This window comes from Vitis riparia, chromosome 15, assembly GCF_004353265.1.
Source record: "Vitis riparia cultivar Riparia Gloire de Montpellier isolate 1030 chromosome 15, EGFV_Vit.rip_1.0, whole genome shotgun sequence".
Lineage (NCBI taxonomy): Eukaryota > Viridiplantae > Streptophyta > Magnoliopsida > Vitales > Vitaceae > Vitis > Vitis riparia.
In genome coordinates this window covers 6,038,961-6,063,776 of record NC_048445.1, presented here as the reverse complement: position 1 = coordinate 6,063,776, position 24,816 = coordinate 6,038,961, and the positions used below count along the sequence as shown (strand labels likewise).

At 31.4% G+C, this 24,816-nt stretch overlaps 2 protein-coding genes across 2 annotated transcripts; one reads left to right on the top strand and one right to left on the bottom strand.

Moving 5' to 3' along the window:
* The first annotated feature begins 1,322 nt into the window (after nt 1–1,322).
* Nucleotides 1,323–3,321, top strand: LOC117931791. Its single transcript, XM_034852861.1, has 5 exons — nt 1,323–1,662; nt 1,773–1,952; nt 2,243–2,317; nt 2,418–2,558; nt 2,714–3,321. The coding sequence occupies exons 1-5, from the start codon at nt 1,660–1,662 to the stop codon at nt 3,068–3,070; spliced, it is 756 nt and encodes a 251-aa protein (XP_034708752.1). The 5' UTR covers nt 1,323–1,659; the 3' UTR covers nt 3,071–3,321.
* A 5,582-nt stretch (nt 3,322–8,903) lies between these two features.
* Nucleotides 8,904–16,167, bottom strand: LOC117931897 (BAG family molecular chaperone regulator 7). Its single transcript, XM_034852973.1, is given in 8 exon segments — nt 8,904–9,472; nt 9,665–9,900; nt 10,725–10,820; nt 10,822–11,024; nt 11,582–11,817; nt 11,862–11,902; nt 11,905–12,276; nt 16,135–16,167. Coding segments are annotated over 8 exon segments (1,362 nt in total). The 3' UTR covers nt 8,904–9,327.
* Between the last annotated feature and the right edge of the window lie 8,649 nt (nt 16,168–24,816).

Below are 24,816 nucleotides of genomic sequence, written 5' to 3'. Positions count from 1 at the left end.
CATTCAATGTTATCTTTATAATTTAATATTTATTGTTGTACATGATGATTTTCCTTTTTTTTTTTTTTGCTAATATTTGTGTGAATTTTAGCTATATGATGAAAGCATTTTGTGAACAAAAGTATCCATTAAAGGTAGATTAAGGTGGTGTTTGTTTGTTTTTCTTTTTTCTTTTACTAAAAGTAATTTATTTCTAAATTATTTATTTTTTTCACTCTTTATTGACTTATTTCTTACTTCTTAAAATTTTATATCGAACAAAAGAAATTAAAATATTTGATTTTTATTTTATTTTATGAATATTAAAAGTAACATATTGATTTTTTTTTCAATTTTTAATACTTAATAGAAGTAAAATATTGAAAATTATAAACAACTTAATACTTAACATTATTTAGTTTTAAATTTTATTTAAAATAAAGTAAAAAAAAAAAAAAAAAAAAAAAAAACAAATATCATCTAAGTCTTTTATATTGATTAATATCATTTGAGTAACCCGGCTCAAAAACTACTCGGTAATGCCTTAACCCTAACACCCATGATTATGACCCTAAGAGATTAATACCAATCTTAAGATTGAGTTTTGAGTGTCTTATCTAAAAAATGATCCGTATGTAACAAACATAAATTTTCATTATCATATTTTGAGTGAACCATTTTTAGGCTTAAAGAACATGTTGCACCACAATAAATAAATGTAATGGCCCTGAAAGAATCTGTAAAATTAAGTCTAGTTATATTATTTTCAGAAGTTGTAATTAAAAAATGTGTCATTTTCCATCATTGGCAATTAAAAGGACTTTATGTAAGTCAAAATTAACACTTCTAGACTCTTGTCCAAAGCATTTTGAAGGGAGGTTTAAAAGGGAGATTCCTCCATAAAGTATGGACCAAGTATTAGTCAAATTAACATTCTGAGATGAACTTTTCAACTCCATGATGGAGAAAATTGGTTGGAATCATTCCAAAAATATCAGCCCAAATCACAGAGGAATTCAAAATTCATCCTAATATAAAATTAAATTAAAACCCATGATGACTATCAAGAACAATTTTCCTACTCATCATCCCTACTAAGGATGATTTGGCCATATCCAACAAAGATCATCACTACACTTGCCCTCAAAAATTGAAAAACCCTAAACCCTAATCTCCCCACTCTCTCTCTCTTTTTTACCGTTTTTTACCGACAACTGAGAAAAGTCACCATCTCTGGTCTTGTCATTTAGCACTTAGCTGGGAGAGAGAGCAGCTCAACTCAACCATACGTGGAGAACCATTTGGTTAGGGTTTTTAGGGTTTTGAGGGGAACTGGGGTAACAAATTAACAATAAACAAAGGAAAGTTTTTGATTTTTGGATTCTGATTTCAGGGGTGTTTGAATTTTTCCTTGGTTTTGAAAATTTTCCTTTTTATTTTCTCAGACTTTCCTTACATCAGTACACACACCACGCCACCTCTTTAAATGAGGCCAGCCCCTCTCTCTCCCACTCCTCTCTTTCATTGGTAACAGTAACACTACTAGCAGTTGCAGAAGCGCCGTTTCACTCTCTCTCTCTTTGTGGATGGCTGCTCCTCTCTTGTCTTTATAGAGCTGTGACCATTTTCTCTCGCTGTCTCCCTCTTTCTCATCAGAATTCAAAGCTGGAAAAACCAAGGATGGTGGGTTCTGGGTTCTTGTTTGTTGTTTAGTGTTTGTTGTTTTTCTCCTTGTGAGACATGATTTAATTCATTTTCTGTTCGTTTTTCTCATGCTTTTTTTTGTTCTTCAGATGGTTTCTTCAAATCTTCTTCCTAGATGGCTTGAGGCTCTTCTCAGGGAGAAGTTCTTCAACGCTTGTGTAATTCACGAGTACGCAAAGAAGAATGAAAAGAACATCTTTTGCTTGGACTGTTGCACCAGTATTTGCCCTCACTGCTTGTCCCCTCACCGCTCTCACCGACTTTTGCAGGTTCCTTCAGATACTTTACCAATTTTCCGTTTGTTTTCCGAGAAAATCAAGGAAACAACAAGGAACACAGAGTTTTGAACTCTATTAACCCCATTATTTCTTTGTTGCTATACTGGCTTCCAAAATGAAAAATTCATCTCAATTATGCTAAATTCCTTACTAATAAGAAAAACAAGGTCATAAAATTTTCTTTTCCTACTTTTCTCAGTGACCAAACAAAGGGAAAACAAAACAAATTCTGACTATCTATATTTTCTTTTTCTCAAATCTTTATTATTTCTGATTATCAGATTAGAAGGTATGTTTACCACGATGTTATAAGATTGGATGATGCTGAGAAATTGATGGACTGTGCTTCAGTTCAAGTGAGTAGAATCTTCAAAACAAAAATCAAAACCAAGTATTTCTGGGTTTTTTTTTTCAGTGTTCTTCAGTCATCTGAGTCTCTCTCTTTTCTTACAATAGGCTTACACCACGAATAGTGCAAAAGTGGTGTTTTTAAATCAAAGGCCACAGACAAGGCAATTCAGAGGCTCCGGGAACATCTGCAGCACCTGTGACAGGAGTCTTCAAGACCCATATCACTTCTGCTCCCTCTCCTGCAAGGTTACACAAAACCCTAAGCCTTTTTTTTTTTTTTCCTTCCTGAGACCCCAAACAAAACCTCCACTATTTTCGATTCTCTCACCGACCCATTTCGCCTTTTTCGATTGTCCTCATCTGGGTCTCTTGTTTCCCACTGTTTCCTATCGTTCTTGCAGATTGACTATCTCCTGAGAACAGAAGGCAAGCTGTCCAAGTACCTCTTCGAGTGCGAGTACCTCACGTTGCCCGAACCGGGTTGTGAGCTCGAGGACGGTTCACTCACGCCTGACTCGGTACTCGAACCGCCAGGCTCGATGAGGACGTCGTCGAGTTCGAGCGCCGGCGAGGGTGCCGGAGGAGTCGGATGCCGGACTCTGGCTTGCACTGCGACCACTGAGTTCGTGAGGAAGAAGCGGAGTAGCGTATCGGTGTACCGGACAGCCTGCCGGCCGATATGCTCCCCGGTTTCGGAGATTTCGGCCGGCATGATGAACCGGCGAAAGGGCACTCCACAGCGGTCGCCGCTGTACTGAATTAGTGCGTACGGACTACGGACTGATGGTGGCGGTGGGGGAGGTTTTGAGGGGCATGTTCGGTATTTCACGTTTTTATTCAGGTTTCCTAGGATTTGAAGAAAAAAGTCTCCCAATTTTGTAGAAAAATCTCTCTCATCTCCCTTTCAAATTCAAATCGGTCATTTGTTTCTTTTCTCCTTTGTAAGAGTAACAGTGACAAGATGACCATCTTTCATTAATATATTTTCCTTTTTTGGTGTTAATTTTAATATATTTAATTAATATTTTTTCCCCATTAAAAAAAAGGGCAAAATATTGAATACAAATTTCAAATGAAAGAGGCCCAAAACACATAGTTTTTTAATGCTCTTTCTTCATGGTTCATGGTACATGGTTCAATTCAAATGCTTCAATGGTTTCCTTTTCCTTTACACTGACAGAGAGTAATGCAATGCTGAGTAACTGTGACAAGAGGTCCTGTTTCATTGCCTTTTTCCTCTTTTATTGGGGCTGTTTTGAAGAGATTTCCCAAAAATCCTTCACCTACTGACTGACCCTACCTACTAGGAACATACCCTAACAAAGTGGGTCTTGGAGTCCCCAATTCAAATTAGAAGCCCATTGAAGACTCATCTCACAATTTGATCAAAAAAACTTTGTTGGGTTTTTTTGTTTTTGTTTTTGTTTTTTAATTTCCATTTTGGGTGGGTCTTGTGTGGATAGTACAAATTGGGAGCAAAAGTGAAAAGAGGGAAGGAGAGGCAGAAATGGGAAAGGATACTTTGAATGAACAAATTCAAAATTTAGGGCTATATTTTCCTCATTTAGTGAACCACCCATTCAGAGTTTTATTTTGAATTATTCCACAACTTTGTCAAAATGGGTTTTTGTTAATTTTGTTACTTATTTTTGGGTTTCCCTTGAAATGAGTTTCTGCACCATTGAGACTGCAGTTGAAACAAGGAAAGAAACAAAAAAAATAGCCTAATGCCAACTCTATCCTCTCAAGTAATAAATTGAACCTATAAAAGCATTTTTTTTATTTTTTATTTTTTCAAATTGAAGATGGTTTTCAGAGTGATTTTCCTCTATATTTTGGATAAAATTTAAAAATTATTTTTTAATAATAACCTAAAAACTCAGTAGGTGAGTAAATTGGCAGGTGTTTCTATATTAAAAATAAATAAATAAACCACTTTTTTTTTTTAACCCCCAACCAACTTTTGTAAAAAGAAATATAATTAAAATGGTAATAAAGGTGTTAGAAATTAAAAATAATTTTCCCAATTAAACTATTTCTCACAATCATAGTTTTTTTTTTTTTTTTTTAAATGGGTTTTTGCCAATTATTTTAATTAAATATTTGGCTTTTTCTTGTACTGAGTTTTGTGGTACCAAGTGGGCCAAAAGTAAAGGGAAGGACAGAAACAAAACAAAAACAAAAAAATAAAATGTCAAAATTTGGAGAATGAGAGCAGAAGAAACCCTAATATCAATAGAAACATGTAAGAATGGGGTATGGTGGATGACCCACAAATTTGATGGAAATCCTGGAATTGCAAACCCCAACAGCCTTTTCTTCTCTTTTGTTTCTTTCCCACACTTTTCTTTCTTTTTCTTCTTCCCTAGAACAGAGTAATGACAAAATATAAAGCAATGTTTTTTCAATTACCAACTGTTTCTTCCCCTCCCCAATGTCTCTTCATTTGGGCCAAAACTCTATTTTATTTATTTATTTATTTTAATATTTTATAGGGAACTTGCAACCCCCTTCTCTATATAATATTCAATTTTAATTTAGACCTTTATTGGAATAGTAATTTTTGTATCCATCCCTCCATAAAATTATTATTCTTTGTATATATGTTTGGGGTTATTTTGTGGAGCATGGCAGTAAATGTTTTTTAATCTTGTATATAATAGGATATAAAATTTGGGTAAAAATGGTTTGTTCAACCCGAAATATACCTTTTAAGTCCCTTTGAAAACTTATTTTCGATATGATCTTTTTTTCAGTCATATCAGTGTCACATCATCCTCTCGTAAAAACGAAATCTCAATTAGTAATTAAAATATTGAGTTAAAAAATGATGTTGTAATTAACGGACGAAGCTTTATTTTTTAAATTGAAATCTTAGTTAGTAATTGAGACTTTAACTTAAATTTAAATAAAAATACAAATTTAATGATATAATTATGTGACAATAAAATAATTATTTTGAATGTGAGTTTGGTAAAGTGGTTAAATTTAATTCTTTTCTCCTGTTGTAACTCAAAATATACATTTTTGGTAAGTGAGTATAAGGGGGGCCCTTTTTCTTTCTTTTTTTCTTTTTTTTTGCTTTTATGATTTTGTAATTGGTTCATTTAATATTGTACTACACTAATTTATTTTTGGCATTTTTTGGTCAGATCTGTATTTTTCAATATGTTGTTGGAGTGACACACAACACATTAAATGTTTTTAGTGTCATAAAAATATTAACTTTCAGGTTCTATTGGTTCAAAAAATAATACATCCATCCTGCAAAAGGGTTTAAGGGGTGAGGGATGATAAAATTTGATATGATTACATAATTTGAATCCGATTTCCTTCTTTTTTTTTTTTTTTTTTTTTTTTTTTTTTTTTTTTTTTTTTTTACGAGTATGAATTAAAAATAATTGTATTTATGTCAAATTTGTATCAATCTATTTAACCCATTTAATATAGAGATTTTTCAGTCACCTACATAATTTGAATTTGATTGGAATGGATTTTTTTATAATCATATTGATTAATTTTATTATAATTATAATATATTTAAATTATATTTGACTCATTTTAAATTTGATTTTAAATTAAAAAAAGTTAATTAAATACATATTTTATTATAAGCCTAATTATACAAAATAATAATATTATTAAATGAGTTACCATTTATTATCTATTACCAATTTAATGGAGCCCCATTATTATGTGTCACATTGTTTTATTTTTAATTAATTTTTTATTATATCAAGATTGCATTTTTAAAATAATGGTTGAGCGTCACTTTTGTATTCATCTAAAGTTAAAAATGAGTGGCTTTCCCAAATAAGCAAATGATAAAGGCACCTAAAGGGAAAGAAAATAAGTTTATATAATGATTTAATAATTTAAAATTACATAATAAATATTTAATTAACTTTAATTATATAATAAAATTAAACATAAAAAAATATATTTTTTAACAATTTTTTTCTTATAATTTGTCTAGAACCAAACATTACATCTTTCCTAATGTTTAGTTTTTCTATAAAAAAAACGAATATAATTATAATTAGTTGAAAATTTATGTATTTTTAAATTATTTAATCTTTATATAAAAAAATATAAAATTAAAATTAAAGTAATATATAAAAATAATTAGTTATATATATATATATATATATATATATTCACTTTCTCTAAGAAAATTTCTCAAAATTTTCATTGAGATCTGAATTTATGATACACCACCATTGTTTGGTGCAGTCCTAAGTCCACGGCCACCCATAGCTCTGCATTTTGCTTTTAAGTCTACGCTGCACTTAGGTTGGTTTGGTTTAACATTCATGAATGAATTATTTCAAGTATTTCAAAACATAATCAACCAAAAACACTCTAATAATATGATTTAATAGTTATGCTACTGTGGATTTTCAAAGTGTTGTAAAAAATTAGGGCTTATTTGATTATTATTTTTGACAACGGTTTTTTATTTTTCAGAATAAAAAATTTGGAAAATACTATTAACAATCAAAAAAGTGTTTTCTGTTTTGAAGAATAGAAACTTTTAATTATTATAAATTATTTTCACTTGTTTTTTTTATAAAGTTATTTAAAAAAAAAATTATATCAACATGTATAACAATTAAAATTAAAATTTTAGACCGATATGTTAAAAATATTTCAGGTTTCAAATAAATTTTTGTTTTATAAAATATTAGAAAACAATTTTTAAAAATTGCTTTCAAAAATTACTTTTTAGAATTGTTTTGAAAAACCATTACAGGACTTAAATTCCAAAGTAAAATTAAATAATTTAGATGATATCCCAAAGAAACTCCCACTTAATTTAAAATATGTTTGTTCATCAAACCTTGTAAATTTATTTCGTCTCATTTTCCATTTTAGATTAGGACGTGGGATATAATAGAAAAGAAATCCTCATCGTATAAGGCAATTTCTGATGTTTATTTACTTTTTTGTTTTCAATATATAATTATATAAAAACCAATATATTTAATATAAATATTTATTTTAAATTTTTTAAGCATTAAATTACATATAGAATATTCTTTTTAAATTTTTATAAATGTAAAATTACATAATAATTATACTTATAATCATCATTAGAAACATAATCTAGGTGGGGATGGGAGTAGGTCCCCCTCGCCCTCTCAGGTTTTTAAAATTATCCTCACCCCGATCCACTCCCTATCCTCGTCCTGCTCTAAGCTCAATTTGTATGACATTGAGTTAGGAGAATTTGTCCCATTAGGAATACTTAGATTTGTCCACGATGTAAGCCCACGTCCAAAGACCCTTTTATCAAACAAATACAATCCATATGAAATAAATAAATTCTTGGTGTTTTTTTTTTTCTTGACTTAGAATGGTTATATATAACAAGGTGGTCGATCCAAAATAGTACATTAAAAACAAAAAATTCAAAAAATAAATTTGTATGTGTCTATGCCACATAAGTTATTATATCATAAAATTACAGTTTTATTTTTCTAAAACGGTTAGAAATCATAATCATCGACCACGATTTTAATTTTAAGTTTAAAACTATAATTGATGATTATGATTTTGAATTATTTTAAAATAGACATCGAATATACCTTTAACTTTATATATATATATATATATATAACTTTATTTTTAAAAAATATTATATTATATTATTTTGATATTAAATATAATATTTTATATTATTTGTTTTTTCTAAATAGGTTTTTATAATTTATTTATATTTAAATATAATTAACTAAATATATTTGTTTTTTGAAATTTTTTTTAAAATATACTATTTTGGTCAAACCTCTCCAGTAACCGGGCTCGACAACAAGGCCACAGCAACAGGCTACAGGGGGCTTCATAAGAGAAAGTACTAACGACAGTTATAGGAAATAATGATTTGGAGAAGACATTGATTATGTATCTTGGGGGAGTTGAGTATCATTAAAGCCGTTCACACAGATTGTGGATCATTGGAACTGTCCTACATCGTCACTCCCTTTGGAGTTATGGCCTCTCTTTCTATTACCTCCTGCTTCACTGTTTCCAGTATAAAGTGCCAAAGTATACATTTATGGGGACCATCCTTTCTTTGTCTTCTTCTTCTTCTTCTTCTTGGGGACTGAGAAAAATGGAGTGGCTATAATACCCCATTAAATGTCTCTAAGACATTTGACTCTTAAAAGCAAATAGGGTTTCCATAATTTCATTGGAGACAGGAAAAGAGTGTATTTATTCAACATCTACTCAATTTCAGGATTGACCTCTGGAGGCTGGAGCAACTTGAAAGATATTGGTAGCTGATCAAAAGATTTGCAGTGCAAGTAGAGAAATCATCATGGGAGGAACTAAATTAGTTTTCCACTCTCCCTCTCCCTCTCCCTCTCCCCCTCCCCCTCCCCCACCACCCTCTTGTTGCAATCACACACTTTACTCACCTGAAACAAGGACAGGTGTTTCCCATTTTTTGATTTCTCTGCCATGGATCGATCTGATAGGCCTCGTGCCGCATAGCCATTGGTCCGTTGTCCTGTCTCTATATGATAAAGTTTTGCACCACATGACAGTGTTCTCAGCACAGTCTGCATTGCAAGCATACAAGAGGTGTTTTGAAGAAACAACATTTCCATATTCCTAAGCATAGACTACAGAGCTTTACATTAATGTCAAACAAACACAATGGGACCACTGCACTACATGCATGCTAACCTTCAAAATCTCCAACAACAACTTAATCTAGCTGCAGATTCAGACAGTAACATAATCCCAACGTCATATTGTTTTTCTTTTTTTCAACTTTTTCCATGTTTTAAACTTGATTTGGGGTGTTTGTCTGAAAGACTGTAAGTTTATCTCATGCAGTAGGTTGAGGCTTCTGTGCAAAAACATCAGAATGCTGTGAAGGGCCCTCTAGGTAAATAACTCAATCCAATGCAGCAGGCTTATATGCAACTATCTGGGGATCTCTTGCACAAATTATTTCACCAGTAGTTTATATCCAGGCCAACATGATTAAAATCCATCATGTAGTTTACGCCTCGATATACGGGTTTGGCCTTTGCTTTGCCCCTATGGGAGCTTCAACCTGAACCATCTGTCCTTTCTTGATCAGTTTCTTGTACAGAAGTAGACGTAAGATTGGGAAAGTTGAAAACTGTGGAAAACATAAAGGCATGCTTCATTGAAATGAAGAAACAGATTCACACATTAGGGGACTATCGAAAACTTATAAGGAACAAGAAGTAAATGATGTAAATAATCAAGATATCTATTTCAAGCTTAGCTCCAATGCATGCATGACGTTAGAAGACCTAAGAATGTCGGTAATAAAGCAGATTCTATGATGAGAAAAGAGAAAAGATCCTCACAGACAGGTTTCGAAGTTGTCACTCCCATACTTATCTTCTTGATCGAGCATTTGGACAACCTCTGCCACACCCGCAGCAATCTCCTTTTGAATGCTTTCCTCAGCTGGCAGATCAAACTTCCTCCTCCTCCTCACCGAACCCATTTTCCTAGGAAGCTGAGGATCGGTCACATCAAGCATTGCCTCTAGCACATTTACCATGGACCTCCTTGCAGCTCGAACCATAAGGTCAATTCCCTATATATATACGTGTGTGTATATATATATATACACATTACAAGCACCAGCAATCAGAATAAACTGTAAATCCAATGTTCAGGAATCAATATGGCTATCATGCAAACTTCTAGCAGACGCCTAGTAAAGCAAGAAAACCATGCATGGTATTGCACGATTCTATCAATACAAAATAATCCAAATGAAATGCTACATTATAATACTAGTAGCAGCTAGATCAGATCATGAGGCAGTCCAGGAAAACCCACAACTTTTGCAAGGGGGATTTTCACTTCTTCTATACTCAGTTGGGGGAATTCAGTACTTAACCTTCTCTGCAACCCTATTTTGATCAGATATTCACACGGTATAAAACATTTGAGAATGCTGTAGGAAAGTGTTTGGCAAACCAAGTAGTTGAAACTCATTATCACCCATGAAAAGGTGGATCCCAATCCCTTCATTTGTGCTGACATTGAGGAAAAGGGGTGGGTAGGAACCAGTACTTACTGGGCGGTTCCACTGGAATCGAGCCAACTTAGGAAAAGAATAGCTGTCACTGGTTGATATGATTCACCACTTCAGAAGCATAATCATTAGTGGAGTCTTTATAACGCCTGACTCAAAAAACATAGTCCTTTGAATGAATAATAACGGTTATTAATGGACAATTTCTACTCCTAAAACCCTAAATTTTGAAGCATGGAAGCCATGCAGTGTACATAAAATAAAGCACCCATCAAAGGTTGAATTAATTCTAGAATGAGCAGATCAGCTGTAATAATTCATGGAAAGTATAGAAAGAACTGCAATATTATCCGGGCTTAATGAAAGAGACTATACACCTCTATGGCATCAACAGTGAGAAGGAGGACAATGATCCTCTCGGAGAACATCTGACGCTGCTCTGCATCATGGGCAATGCATCGGCGGTATATACAAGAAGTTGTTAAACAATGCCCTGAGCTCCTTCAACTTGTTCTTTGCCAATGCCAGCTCCCGCATGGCTTGAAGAGATTGTGATCGAGGTACCCAATAAATTTTGAAGTTCATCTGTACCATCAGTGCTGCATCTTGAGGTGACAACACTTTTCTCTTTGCCTTTACACCTTGGCAATGGCTCCACCTTTCTTGCCAGAAGAAGCCTTTTTCCCCAATACACATGATAGCGACATAAAAAATTAAAAAAAAAAAAAAAAAAAAAAAAAAAAAAAAACAAATAAACAAACAAAGTTTCAGCTCATGAGAAGGGATTTTTATATTTATACCATTTTTTTAAAAGACAATATTTGTAAAAAAAAAAAAAAGGGTATGAAAATATATTATATTATGCTTTTGTTTGAGTTGTAAAAATAAAAATGAAAATTGTATTTATTATTAAAAAGATATAAAATCACTCTCATATTTAACATTATTTAAAACTTATTCTATACTTTATAATTTAGTAATTCATTAATATACACTTCATGTGTTCTATTTTTAAACTAATTCATATTTCTATGCTATAATTTGTGGAGTTTGGGAAGTAAAAGTGAAGAATCAACGTTAAAACGACGTCGTCTGGCCTTATAATCATACCAAGTAATATAAGGTTGCCAACCTGTCTAACAGACGTAGCTGCACGATGATCGCCCGCGTGTTTAATCTCTGCCGTACACCTGGCAGATGCACATACACTCTTCTTAGAACCTTTTCCCTGCACTGCGGCTGCACTCCCCGGCAGCTGATTTTGGACCTTTAATCTCAACCGTCCATATATCGTCACTGTGCTTCCCTTTAATCTCAGGCGTCAACTTACTACACTTTGCTCCGTTAATTTCCGCCGTCCATTTATACTTGCGGTCAACAGTATCCTTCCTCGTACTCCTGATCTCCGCCGTCCACCTGTGCTTCTTGTCTCCCTCCTCGAAACTCGCCTTCACGACCCCGGTCAAAACCCTAGCTCGAAATCCGAAACCTTATCGCACAGGGTCCGAACATACAATCCCGAACCGGTCCTGCGCTTGATCCTCCTGTAAGGCTGTAACACGACGAAGATGGGTTTTTTTGGATTGGGATCAGGTCTGTAACTGTATGGAACACAGCAAAAGGCAAAGCACGAAGATCAAAGAGGCCATGTTTAGGGTTGAAGAAAGGGAGAGGAAGAGAGAGAAGGGATTCTTCTGGGAAGACGGAGAAATCAAGGGTTTCAATGGAGCAGGTGAAGGGAGATAGTGGTTGTGGTTCGAAAATGTCCTTTCTTCTTCTGAACATGGTCGCGGTGGTGGAGGGTGGTAGGGGTGGCAAGGTTAAATTCGGAATTTGGTTCAGGTAACAAGGATGGGATGCCAGGGATGGGCGTGGATCTCCATTCGCCACGTACTGGGATGATTCTTTGAAAAGACGGCTCGGAGATTGCTGTAATTACAATAACACCAGGTTTCAGCCCAATTGGAAATGTAATTATTTTTCTTCGGTTTATTGGGAAAAAAAAACCAGAAATTAGATCAATTAAATCTTTTCCTTTCTTGTTTGGCGGTTACGACTCTTAGCATTCTAAAAAGGAAAGAAAATTGACTAATTATAAGAATTCAATCCAAATTTTCAAAATGGAAGAATGGTTATTTTTCTCATTAAACCAAGTAATATTAAGAGTGAATCTTAAGAAAGAATTATATTAAGAGGGAATTTTGTTTAGTAGAAGTTACTATTTCATGATATAAAGTAGTTTCATATGTTAAATATATGGTATTGTCATCATGGTCTTCCACATTCTCAACATACAATATGCATATAAATTTTTCTTAAATAAAAAAAATTGTGAAAAAAATAGTAAATTTGATTAATTTATGAATTGGGGGACAATCCCTAATTTGATGTCTAATTTTTCTTTGAAACTATAAAAATACCCTCTAAGCATTTTTAATTCTTGATTTTGGATTCAAAACGTTTTCTTAATAAACACTATATTTCTTCAATTAAAGTCTTGAAATCTTTTTATGAAGTCTACAAGAAATTTTCAAGTTTTCAAATCTTCAAATTCTCTCAAGAATAGGAAGGGGAAGTAGAAGAGGAAGAACTTGTTGGCTTAGTTGGCCACAAACCATGCAAAGAATAAAATTATCGATTTTAATAGATATATCAATAACCTGATTTTATAAATATATCAACAAATATTTTAATACAAAATATTGATTAGATGAAATTTGATAAAAACTAACTCATGAAAATATTAAAAATAAAAAATAAAAATAATATAAGTAATAATAGACATTTTGAAGATATATATTATTACGTGCTTCTATATTAATTAAGCACATGTGGTTTAGTGTTAGAGGTGAAACATATTTTGCCCAAGGTTTGTGGTTCAAACCTCTTAACTTATATCTTTAAATTATTTTTATCCTTAGCCTTAAAAATGCAATCCCAATCCCACATTGGAAATGGGAGAGAGGTCATGTTTTTATAGATGAATAAGCAACAAATGATAAGATGATAATGAAGTAGAAAGTTAAGTGTTTATTTTCTGTTAGAAAGTAGAAATTAAACATTAGCTCCCAACATTAGGCTCATTATTCAACTCATTTATAGTTTTTATATTCAAAAGGGAATGAGATAAGGATGAAGGAGAGTTGGTAGGGATTTCACGAGTTTGGTGCAGATTAAGCTGCCTAAGCTAGGAAGGGTACCCAAATCGATGAAGGATAACAATAAGAATGAGAGTCTAGATTTTGGAGGGGATTGAGTGTCAACTAAAGATTAATTAATTAAGAAAAAACATCTAAGAAGGGGTGAATTTAGTTTTTAAAAATACTTTCAAAAATTGTTCTTAATTAATTACTAAAGAACAATTGATATAAAAAGATGAGAATAAGAGAGATTGCAAAGACTGATTTTGTGGTGGTTAGACCAATTTCACCTATGTCCACTCTCTTTAAGCTTCTTTCGAGCGAGGGTTTCACTAGTATGGCACTTCAACCAAACTCTCAAGTCTTTACAATTGGATTTCTCAGCTTCAATAAGCACTACAATCAACCCTTTAGGTTTATTTCCAACTTGAAGACTAAGCACTCAACTTTATTTGAAGAATGAAGATTTAAAATACTCAACCTAACACAGTTAATGAGCAAAAACAAAGAAAGTTAGGATGGATATAAGGGTGCACTATAAATGAATAGCACATGAGAGTTTAATGCACCAAAGAAATAATGAGAGCTTTCAAAAATGAGAAACAGGTAGGTATGAAATTTAATGCAAGTGTTTTCCTTACCAACAAATGAATAAGAGCTTCTTATTTGTATGTTGTGGGCATTAAAAGATGCACCTATAGGCCCTTCTTGATCAATGTCTGATTGATTGGTCGACTAGTAATTGAACATTTAATGCTTGCTTGGTTGGTGACCGTTAAAAGTTTGATTGAACCTCGACCAAGAAGAGGTACCCCTCAACCAAAAAGGTTTTCCTCGATCGAAAGAGCAACCCTTTTAGATGAGAGAGAAAAATCTTTGCACCTCTTTGACCCGTTCTTAATCGGGAAAAGGCAATCGATTCATCGTCTCATCCTTTCTCTTTCTTACTCTATCATTTCGTATTTCTTCGACACCCATTTTCTTTTATCGCCATTCTTCTCTCATCCCTTACCTATACCACATGCTCTCATGGCTTTCATCGCACGACACCACCTTTTTCATGTCCACTACCACCGATTTTCTTTATATGAGTTTCAAAATGAGTAAGTCTTATTTATTTATTTTTATTTGTTTATTATTATTATTATTATTATTATTATTATTATTGTTTCTTGATCTCCATAGAGCTTTTTTTTTTTTTTTTTGGATTGTTGATGAGTTTGGGCCTAATTGCATTCATTTGATTTGTATTTATTCGAGCTTACTTATGCATATTTGTTATTGGTTTTTTATTATTGATTTTGAGGTTGAGTTGCATGATTTGAACCTATCAAATTGGAGATATAATTTTGCTGGACTTGGGCTATTTAATTTTAATCTCATCTTTGGGCTTATTGGATTTAGGCTTGTATATTGTTACTTGGGCTTATATTTCTACTTCGGGCCTTTTGTTGTGCATGAGCCCACTTTAGGCACTTTCTGTCTTAGCTTGGATGGGCTTCATGTGGAAAGCTAGATGAAGACCAAGCTTAAAGGGTTATAAAAGGAGCAGAACCCTTATATTTCTACTGTTAGGCAGTGGTGGTGGACGACATTGCTGGGGGAGACGGTTTAGTTTATCTCATAATTTGTTTTTTTTTTTTTTCATAAAATAAACTGTCTAAATTTTTTTTCAAAAAATTGTTTATAAAATAAAACCATATAGAATATTTTTTTTATTAAATAAAAATTATCCACAAAATTGATTTTTAATAAAATTGTTCAAAAAATGGATTTTTAAATAAAAATGGTAAAAAAAATTAAAATAAATTGTGTAATCCCTTCCTTTCTAAAGGAAATAGAAAATTTTTTTAAATAAAGTTATAAAATCATCTCAGGCTCACAAACTGTAAAAAAAATATTTTCTTCAATAAAATAAAATTGAAAAATATAAAATCTTTTCTAATATTTATTTTAAATAAATCTGAAACCCTTTTTTAACAATAGATTTGAAACTTTTTTTTTATTGAATTGAGATAATTTGCAAAATTTTAATATAAAATTAAAAATTCTTTCCTTAAACCAAGCAAGAATAAATTTTTTTATATATAAAATTGAATAAAAAATCATTTTCTGTAAACAAAAAAAAGGAATTTAAGTTTCTTTTGTAAATAATTTTGAAATGTTCTTTCCCATTAAAAAACCTTTTTCTTAATAAAATTGGATTGAATTTTTTTGTAAATAAAAGTTGTAAAGAAATCATTTTCTTAATAAGATTGAATTAAAATCTTATTTTTGTAATTAAACCAGTGAAAGCTGACGTTCTTGGTAAAACCACTTTTCCTAAATAGAAATTTAGTTGATAAATTTTTTGAATAAAATTGTAGAATATGGTTTCAATAAAAATAATAAAAATAAATTTCTCTCTAATAAAATCAAATTGGATATTCTTTTGTAAATAAATTTGTAATTTATTTAAAAAAAAAATAATGTGTAAAAGTTCTTTTTGATTTGAAATATTTTTTTTTTGAAAATAAATTTGTAAAATTTCATTCTAAATAAAAAAATAAAAAGTTTTCATTTGTAAATAAAATCAAATGGTCATAATTTCCTTCATTTGTTTAAAAGATACGTAGGTAGGCTTAAATGTTACGACTTATCACCTTACCTTCTTGATACATAACCTGACTCCTGAATCCATTTTTGATTTACAAACTTGTATTTTTTTTTCCTAAATAAAGATTCATATAAGTTTTTTTTTTCTTATTTTGTTTTCTCTTTTAAAAATAAACTAAAATAAGAAAAGACTATAATTTTTCAAAATAAATCAATTTCCCATTAATTGAAAAATGCAGATCCACAATAGGGTTTAGCCTATAAAGGTGGGATTGAAAAGAAGGCTTGCTACGTTGATTTTACCTATTCAAAAAGTTCACACAAGAATTCTTTTCAACTTCATGCTCTAGGTATGCCTCAAAGTAAATCAATTTCTTGTGTAGTTCCTCAAATGAAATGGAAATTTCACAACCATGGTTAGTAGAAGCAAGGTCTTTGAACTCATCACCAAAACCATTGATAATTTTAAGTGAGAGATCTTCGTGATTTATTGGGGTATTAATCATTTTTAATTCATTTGCTTCATTAGTTTTTATTATTTTTTATGGATATAGGCATGTTTCATCGATGAAGCCCATGAGATCATCGCCAATGAGAAGTGTGTGAAATTGAAAGCTCCATGAGAACTAATTGTTGGTGGTAAGTTTTAGAAGAATCTAAGTAGTAACATTTATAAATATAAGAAGTTGATTCTTTTCAAAGAGATTTAGGATGAGAGATTAAGAGAAGGTAGTAGTTATAGGAATTTTTGAATTAGTCATTAAAGAATTCATTGAAGTTTGATTAGGTTCTAATACCATGAAAGAATGACACATACCGCTAGATAGAAGGATAATATTAAAAATAACTACTTACAATAATTTTCTTTTTACATCACATATAAACATTACAAGATAACTAAGAGAATCAATAATCATGCAAACAAAATAACCGAAGTCCTAAACTTAAAGAAGAATAAAATAGTTTACTAGATTTGACAACTAATGATCCTTATTACATTAAAGAAGAGAATTCCTTGATTGAGATTGAGCATATTATTTATAGGGTTGTAAGTTTAACAAAACTTTCCTATAAATATAAATGACAATAATTATTATGTTTGGTATTGATGGAATTCCTTAGAGTAAGATAAAATCATTTTGCTTTTCTAATTTTTCTATGTTCAGATTTTTACCAATAGTGAAGATAGATTTGCTCAACCCAAGGCTCTATTGTACCAAAATACTTAGCCTTTTTATGTAGTAACTCTAGTCAAGAAAAACTAGAGAAATAGTCACTACGACTTTTGTAGTATTCCGGGTATCGTCCTCAAGGACTGACTTATGAAAATGGTCAAAACTATAATAAATGAATTGTTTTTGTTTAAATCCTAAAGTGAAAAAACAATATGTGAATAATGCGAAACTAAGTAAAAGAAATTAAATTAATAAAAAAAAATGAATATTGATTTTAAATTCAATTGATTCAGGTTTGGGGTTTTCCACAATCCAACCTAGGGTATAAAAATTAGAGAAAACAAGGATCTTTTAAGTAATATGATCTTAGGGTTTTGGGATCCTTGGCTGCTCACGATCAAGTTGAGTTCCATAACTCAAAATTACATCTGAAACCTAATTTTTGTTTTTTAAAACAGATTCCTAAAACCATCAAATGAATGTGATTGATTACCAATTTAAGATTTGACTTTTTAACCCTTCTTACTTCTTATAGCTTTGTTTAGGGGCAAATAACGGTAGGGAAGACGGGGATAACTAATGATCAAGAATTACCAAGAATCACTAGTATCAGGTAATAACCTATCGTATCATTCCCTAAACAAACTCACAATGATATGATAAAAAAAATGATAAATTGTTATCCAACCAATAATTAATCTCATTGTTATAATAATTTACCCATTGTTCCTATAGGTTTTCTAGCCCTTAGGTTTTCATGCTTCAACCCCTAAGTTGGCTTTTAGCCTCTCATGGGTTGGAATGACAACGGGGCAGCTTCGGGACGGGTAGCCCTCATCCCAACCCCGTCTCGTTTATTCAAAACAAATCTCATCCCCGTCCCAAACCCGGGGCGGGGCGGGGTATGTAATCTCATCCCCGTTTTGAAATAATAATCAAAATCCCATCCCCGACTGTTCCGACCCGAGTTGCCCAAAAACAGGTGAAAACAATGAGTTATAGACTGCTGAAATGAGGAAAATAAATTAGCAAAAAGACCACCTTGTTGCCACTATATTACAAATCTGGACAATCCCAAATATCACCAACAAATTTCTCATCTTTTGCCCAGAAATTGACAAAAAAAAACACCCCAAACCAAACAAATCAACATTTAAATCTCTCATATTTTGCCTAGAAACTGACAAAAAAACACCCCAAACCAAAAAATAAAAATTCAAAAAAAAAAAAATACTTAAAACGATTCCCATGGAGAAAATGGCAGTTTCAGATGGATTATCCGATGGATTTTTGCATTGAGTACTCCAACTGTCCAAAACACACCATCTTTTAGCATTTTGACGAACACTTGAGTTGTTGATTGTAGATTAAGGATGAGTTTCAGGGACGAGAACCAGGATGGGAGGGATTTGTGGAAGCCATTTCTTCACACTGGAAACTGGTACAGAAAGGTCGAGGCAATCTAGTATGATGAGGTCGTCTCAGGTGATTCGGGATAGCTCCGTCTCCATCATCACTTGTGTTCTCATCAACAACCCCAGGAACGCGAACCTTAAAACGAGAGAAAAAAACCTAAAACGAGAGAGGAAACGGGAGAGGAAGACCAGAAAGGATAGGAAGTAAATATTTATAGGTGGGGATAAACTTGTAATTTCATATTTGGGGCAGGGCGGGGCATATTGTTACTAAACCCGATCCCACTCCGAACCCGATTCGGGTTTTTTTTAAAAACCTGAACCTGTCCCATCCTAGATTTCTATGCTCCCATACCCATTCTAATCGGGGTGGGGCGGGTGACCCGAAAAACCCGCGAAATTGCCATTCCTACTCATGGGGGTGATGTAACATTCACAATCCAGAATAGGGTAAAAATCCATAATTTGAATCAAAAGAAACTAAAAACAATATATTTAATAAAGAAGAAAAAGAAAACAAACCAAAGTTCTTGTTTTCTTCCACCTTCAATGTCAAAAACTCCGGAAAAAGATCCAAGATCCTTAAAACTTAGAATTGAGAGAGTTTATATAATATCATCAATTACCTAACATGTGGCACACTATCATTGGCCACTTATTACAAAATAATTTCCTAAAAATGAGTTTAAAAAATAATAAAATGGCGATTTCTAGTCATGTGGGGTCCACTTAGGGTAGATTAAGTGTCCCAAATGCAATTCCCAAGGTAGAGGAGGCGAAACATCAAAGTGGCAGTGGGTGAATTCGAATTTGGTGTCATTTTGAAGTGGATTTCAAATTCATAAGTTGAATAGATGCAATTCCTGAGGTAGAGGAGACGGAACATCAAAGTGGCAGTGGGTGAATTCGAAATTGGTATCATTTCAAAGTGGATTTCGAATTCATAAGTTGAATTTCGAAATCATTTCGAAATGACCCTCCAACTTGGTGCAGTTGTCTTCAAATGGCCATAACTTCTTCATTTCATCTCTGATTTGCACACTGTTTGAAGCATTGGACTTCTGACTTCCCAAGCTTCGAAATGATATATAGTAAGTATACAATGGACTCCAAAAAGTACTCTATATTTGTCTTCAAATTCAAAGTATATAATACCATCAGTTTTTTGAGTTATAAATTTTCATGCAGCTGAATCTTGCTTCATGTCTCATTTCCCATGTTTTCTTGCCTTCTTTCTTTCTCCATAATGGTCATTTCTCATATTCCAAATTCATGATATCCTCGTCTTGCCTTTCCTTATGGTCCATGAGTCTTGACTCACTTATTTCCTCATTTAACCATTTCTTGATCTTTCAAAATTTAAAGTGATTCAATTTGCACCATTTTCTTCCCTTGAACCTGAGATAAGTCTTCAAAGTACAAATTAAACTCATGGCTAGTGCCTTAGCATTGATTTAGGTCAAGTTGGGTGATTTGAATGTCCTTTGGTGCACAAATCATATCAAATATGTGCCATTAGAGCACATATTTTGGCTACAATCACCTACATTTTCGATCTTTTTGTATCTTCACCTTAAACAATGAGTAATTTTGCTTTTTTGGGTGTTTCTAATTTTTCTTCATATCTACGCCTTGAACTATGAGCCTTCTTATTCTATGAGATGTCTCTTCCTCATCTTCATATATCTATCCTATATATATAATTTTCACAAGCCCATATATCTCTTGTAACTTTTTCCTCTCATGATCTTGAGTATTTATAGAGATATTTTTATTAGCTTTCTTTATAATTATAATTATGTGGACTTAGGAAATATTTTATATAATATTTCTTCGACAAAAATAAATATATTCCAATTAGGAATCTGAAATGTCTTCCAACAACATCCAAAAATAAATATCTTTTATTAGAAGATGATCTGACAGAAAAATTCAAAGCTATATAACAAGTATTATATTGAACTTTAAATGTGAATGCTTAATATACATATTACAAAATATGAACTCTTGAATAAAAATATAAAAAAATGATTTAATTAAAAAATTAAAATATAAATAAATTAGACATAGGGGTAAATAAATGAAATCCAAACAAAGATGTAAATAAGATCATTTTTCATACGTACAAAATTTTCATTGATCATCACTTTTGATGTATGGTATAAAAAAAAAATCAACAAGTGTTAGGTATGCAACATTAATATAAGTAATTTCTAGGTATGCAATAATTTCAATGGTGTTCATGGGCAACTCATATTTTAAATTTCAATGAAAATTGACATTGATGTATACCCTCTACCACCCACCCACATACATGCATGACTACACCTACCACAATTACCACACAAATCAACATCATCATCAACCTATAACAACCTCTCACATTAATAATTGTAATGTTTTTTTTTGTTCTATTGCAAATATCAATTATATTTTATGTTGAAGTACATGTGTATCAAAAGTGTTGATACACATTTCATGGAATTTATAACATTGATAACGATATCAAATTAGCTTGTTGGTCAAGACCAAAATGGGAATATTGAGTTCAAAATTTTTTAAATACCATATTGGCTAAAATTGAAATGGGAATTTTGAGTTTAAAATTTTAAAATGACATACTAATTAAAACAAAATAAGCATCTTGGCTTCAAAATTTCTTAAATGAAATTGAACAACAATATTTTCAAATTTGCAAAATTGAAATGGCTTCCCTCACTTGGAAAAAATTGAAGTAAGGGATTAGTTGCTCTTTTTTGTCTTTTGTCAATTTGGTTTGGGATGTGTTGACTTTGGAATTTCGAAATAATGCATTGGTTTCTTTGTGTAATTCCTTTTGGTCTCCATTTATTTTTTATTTTGTCTTTTTTGGCTCTTTATCATTTGCACTTAAAATTCTAAGGTCTTGTTTCACAATTATTTTTTATTCTATAAAATTTGGAGAAAAAAAACTAATTTGACTAATGGAAAACTATTTTCTATAAAAAAAATAAAATGTTTTCAAATAATATATTTTAATTTGTTTTCACTTGTTTTTCTAAGAGTTGTTCTAAAAAATAATTATATAAATATACAGAATGATTAAAAATAAAGTACTAGATATAAAAATCATTTTTAAAACATATTTAAAAACATTAAAAACAGGTTAAAAAAATATTTTAGGTTCCCAAAGAATAATTTTCAAAAACAGTTCTAAAAAAAGGGTTTTTAGAACTATTTTTAAAAATCATTTTTTAAAACAATTACCAAATAGGACCTAGGTGTCTCATTAAAAGTAGACTTTCTGAAATATTAAATGAAGTAGACAAAACAAAAAATGCATGTAATGAGATATTTCACAAACTAATGTTGAATCTATCTATATATAGAGAGAGACTGAAAGAACAACTTATGTCAAGGGTTTAGGTTCAAAGTTAGTCTAATCGAATTGAATCTTGAGACTAATAATTCACATACCAAATTTGAATTTTTATAGTAAAAAATAGATCTTTTAAACTAATTAGATTTATTAGTTAATTAAGTTTTTCAATTAATAAAATCACAACCCATATCTATCTTAAAGATTTGGTCGTTGATTCATTTAACATTAAATCAAACTAAGTTAATTAGTGATCAAGGTACTCTCAAGCATCATTGGTATTTGGATAAGCATCAAACTATATAAAAGATCACTACCTCCTTATTGAAACATAAAAACATAAATAAGCTAATCAAGGGCTTTACCATATTATTGTTGCCCCTTGTTTGAAATCTTTACCTTTTTGCTACATCCTCTAGATCCAATCAAATAAGCCAAATACGATGGAAGATTTTTACTCACAACCCATGGTTGGTTGCCAAGAAAATAAAGAAAAATAAAACTTTATTAAGAAACTAAGGAAAACAAAGTATGTAGTATATTGATGAAAAAATTGATTTCCTTAATTGTAATGATAAGAGTTTATAGAAGCTTCATAGCCCTTAAAAATGACATGTGACATAATCTTATTGACCACTTATTATAAAATAATAATTAATATCTTGAAAATATGAAGATAATATCTGATTTTAAAAATGTTCAAATAAAAAAAACTTAAAATGGTTGATTTCACAATCAGATTGCTTAATTTGAAATTTCAAAATTACAAACTTGCTGAAATTAAAATGGAAGTACTAAGTTCAAAATTTTCAAAATGGCACATAATTGAAAATGAAATAAAAGTGCTAAGTTCAAATTTTTTGAAATATCACAATGGTTAAATCAAAATAGAAGTGCTAAGTTAAAAAATTTTGAATTGAAAGTGAAATAAATTAATAGTAATTCTAAAACTGCAAAATTAAAATGGCTTTTCTTACTTCAAAAGTTTCAAAATGAAACCAAATAAAGCTTTATCTCAAAGTTTCAAATCTAAAATAGTTTCTCTCACTTTGAAATCTTCGAAGTGAGGCATTGACTACCTTCTTTATGTATTATTTACTTTGTTTTCAAAGTGAGTTATCAGTTGTTCTCCATGTCTTCTTTACTTTATTTTTTAAGGTTTTGAGTTTGAAATATTGAATTCATGCACTAATTTTGTTGCTCAGCTTCTTTTCGTCATTTGACTTCGTCCCATCAATTTTAGTTATGGTTTTTTTTTTCCCATTCCTTTTTGAAACTTGCAAATCATTTCCATCAACCTTACGAAATCTTCGCTTCCTTGGAAATCATTTAAATCATATTTTTTATTCTCTTTTTGTTGTATTCTTCACTAGTTTCACACATTAGTCTTCAAATGTGAACTTAACATACAATTAAATTAAAATGATCTTATTAGCACACTAAACGCATTTAAAATCCTTGTTTTAAATATGAAAAAGCCTCAATTCTAAGTCATAGTAAGTTATTTATCTAAAATAAGTTGTGCAATAGATAGCTACCTAACAAGACTCAAGCTTACCACACAATCAAGGTAGTCTATGCATTTATCAATTTGTTGATTCAAACAAGGCTAAAGACACCTAGACCTTGTTAATTCAAACACTAGACTAGGTTTTTGAGCAATCCCCTTAAAAAAAAAAAAAAACTCTCTAAGTGCTAGAAACTAAAATATACCTTGAACACCTAGTGGAGTACAAATGGCAGCAAAAATGGGTTAAAGCATACTCCAACCCTAAATTTAAGGACTTACAATAACACGATTAGGGACGACGTTTCTCTTTCTCTAGTGTCTTTAGTTGGTGGGCTCCATTATTACAACCAAGAGAAAACGTTGGGGAGGAGGGGGCAAAAGAAGAAAAAAAGTAATAAATAGGGGAATCAGAGTTATAAAGGGTGAAGTGAGGAATTATATATGAAATTGTGAAGGCTCCCTAGTTAAGCAACAATTTCTAACATATGGCAGAGTGGAAGAAAGATGGTCTTAGCAAGAAGGAAGAAACAAATGAAGGAATTAAGAGTTTTTACACGAGGATACACATAGTAGAGTGTTAAAAAAATTAGGTTAATCCAACTTAAAGTAATCACCCTGAGGGGAAGGGGGGTAAATAGGGTAATGATCTCTTTTTGCAAATTTAAATTATATGAATATAAAAGACAATTTTATGCAAATATATAATAAAACAATATAAAAACAATTGCATATAAAGTAAAAGAATAAAGAAAAGATAATGCAAACACAATATTTTTATAGTGGTTTAGCGCAACCCGACTTACATCCACTTTTCTCTAGCTTTAATCTCAAGCTTGAGGTTCCACTATTTCAAGACTTCCAAACCAAGCATTCAAATAATACAATTGGATTATGGTTCCAATCCATCATCTTAAACTTTTGGCTCCAAACATCCTTTACAATCCTCAAGAGATACTCAATTCTTGAACAACCCCTCAAGTGATACCTTATACTTGAGAATCCCTAAGTGATACTTCACATTTAGACTTTTCTTCTCAAAAATTTACAAATGAGGATAAAAAATATTCTCACAAAATCATAGTACAAAACTTTAGGTTCAAATGATACAAGAAAAACTAGGATTGAAAGGTGCACTAATGATATGCAAGTTTGAGAATAATTGTGCACTAAAAAAATACTCTCACAAGGCTCAAATATATTCAAGAAAGGTTTAGGAAGGTTAAACTCATAAAAAAATGAAAATTGAAGCATTTTTTATAGAGGAAAAATGTCAAAC

Bases quoted from the DNA above. Each gene is read 5' to 3' on its own strand.
- LOC117931791 (XM_034852861.1), top strand. The intron at 1,953-2,242 runs GTTCCTTCAGAT...TCTGATTATCAG, and splicing joins GCTCTCACCGACTTTTGCAG to ATTAGAAGGTATGTTTACCA. The intron at 2,318-2,417 runs GTGAGTAGAATC...TTCTTACAATAG, and splicing joins TGGACTGTGCTTCAGTTCAA to GCTTACACCACGAATAGTGC.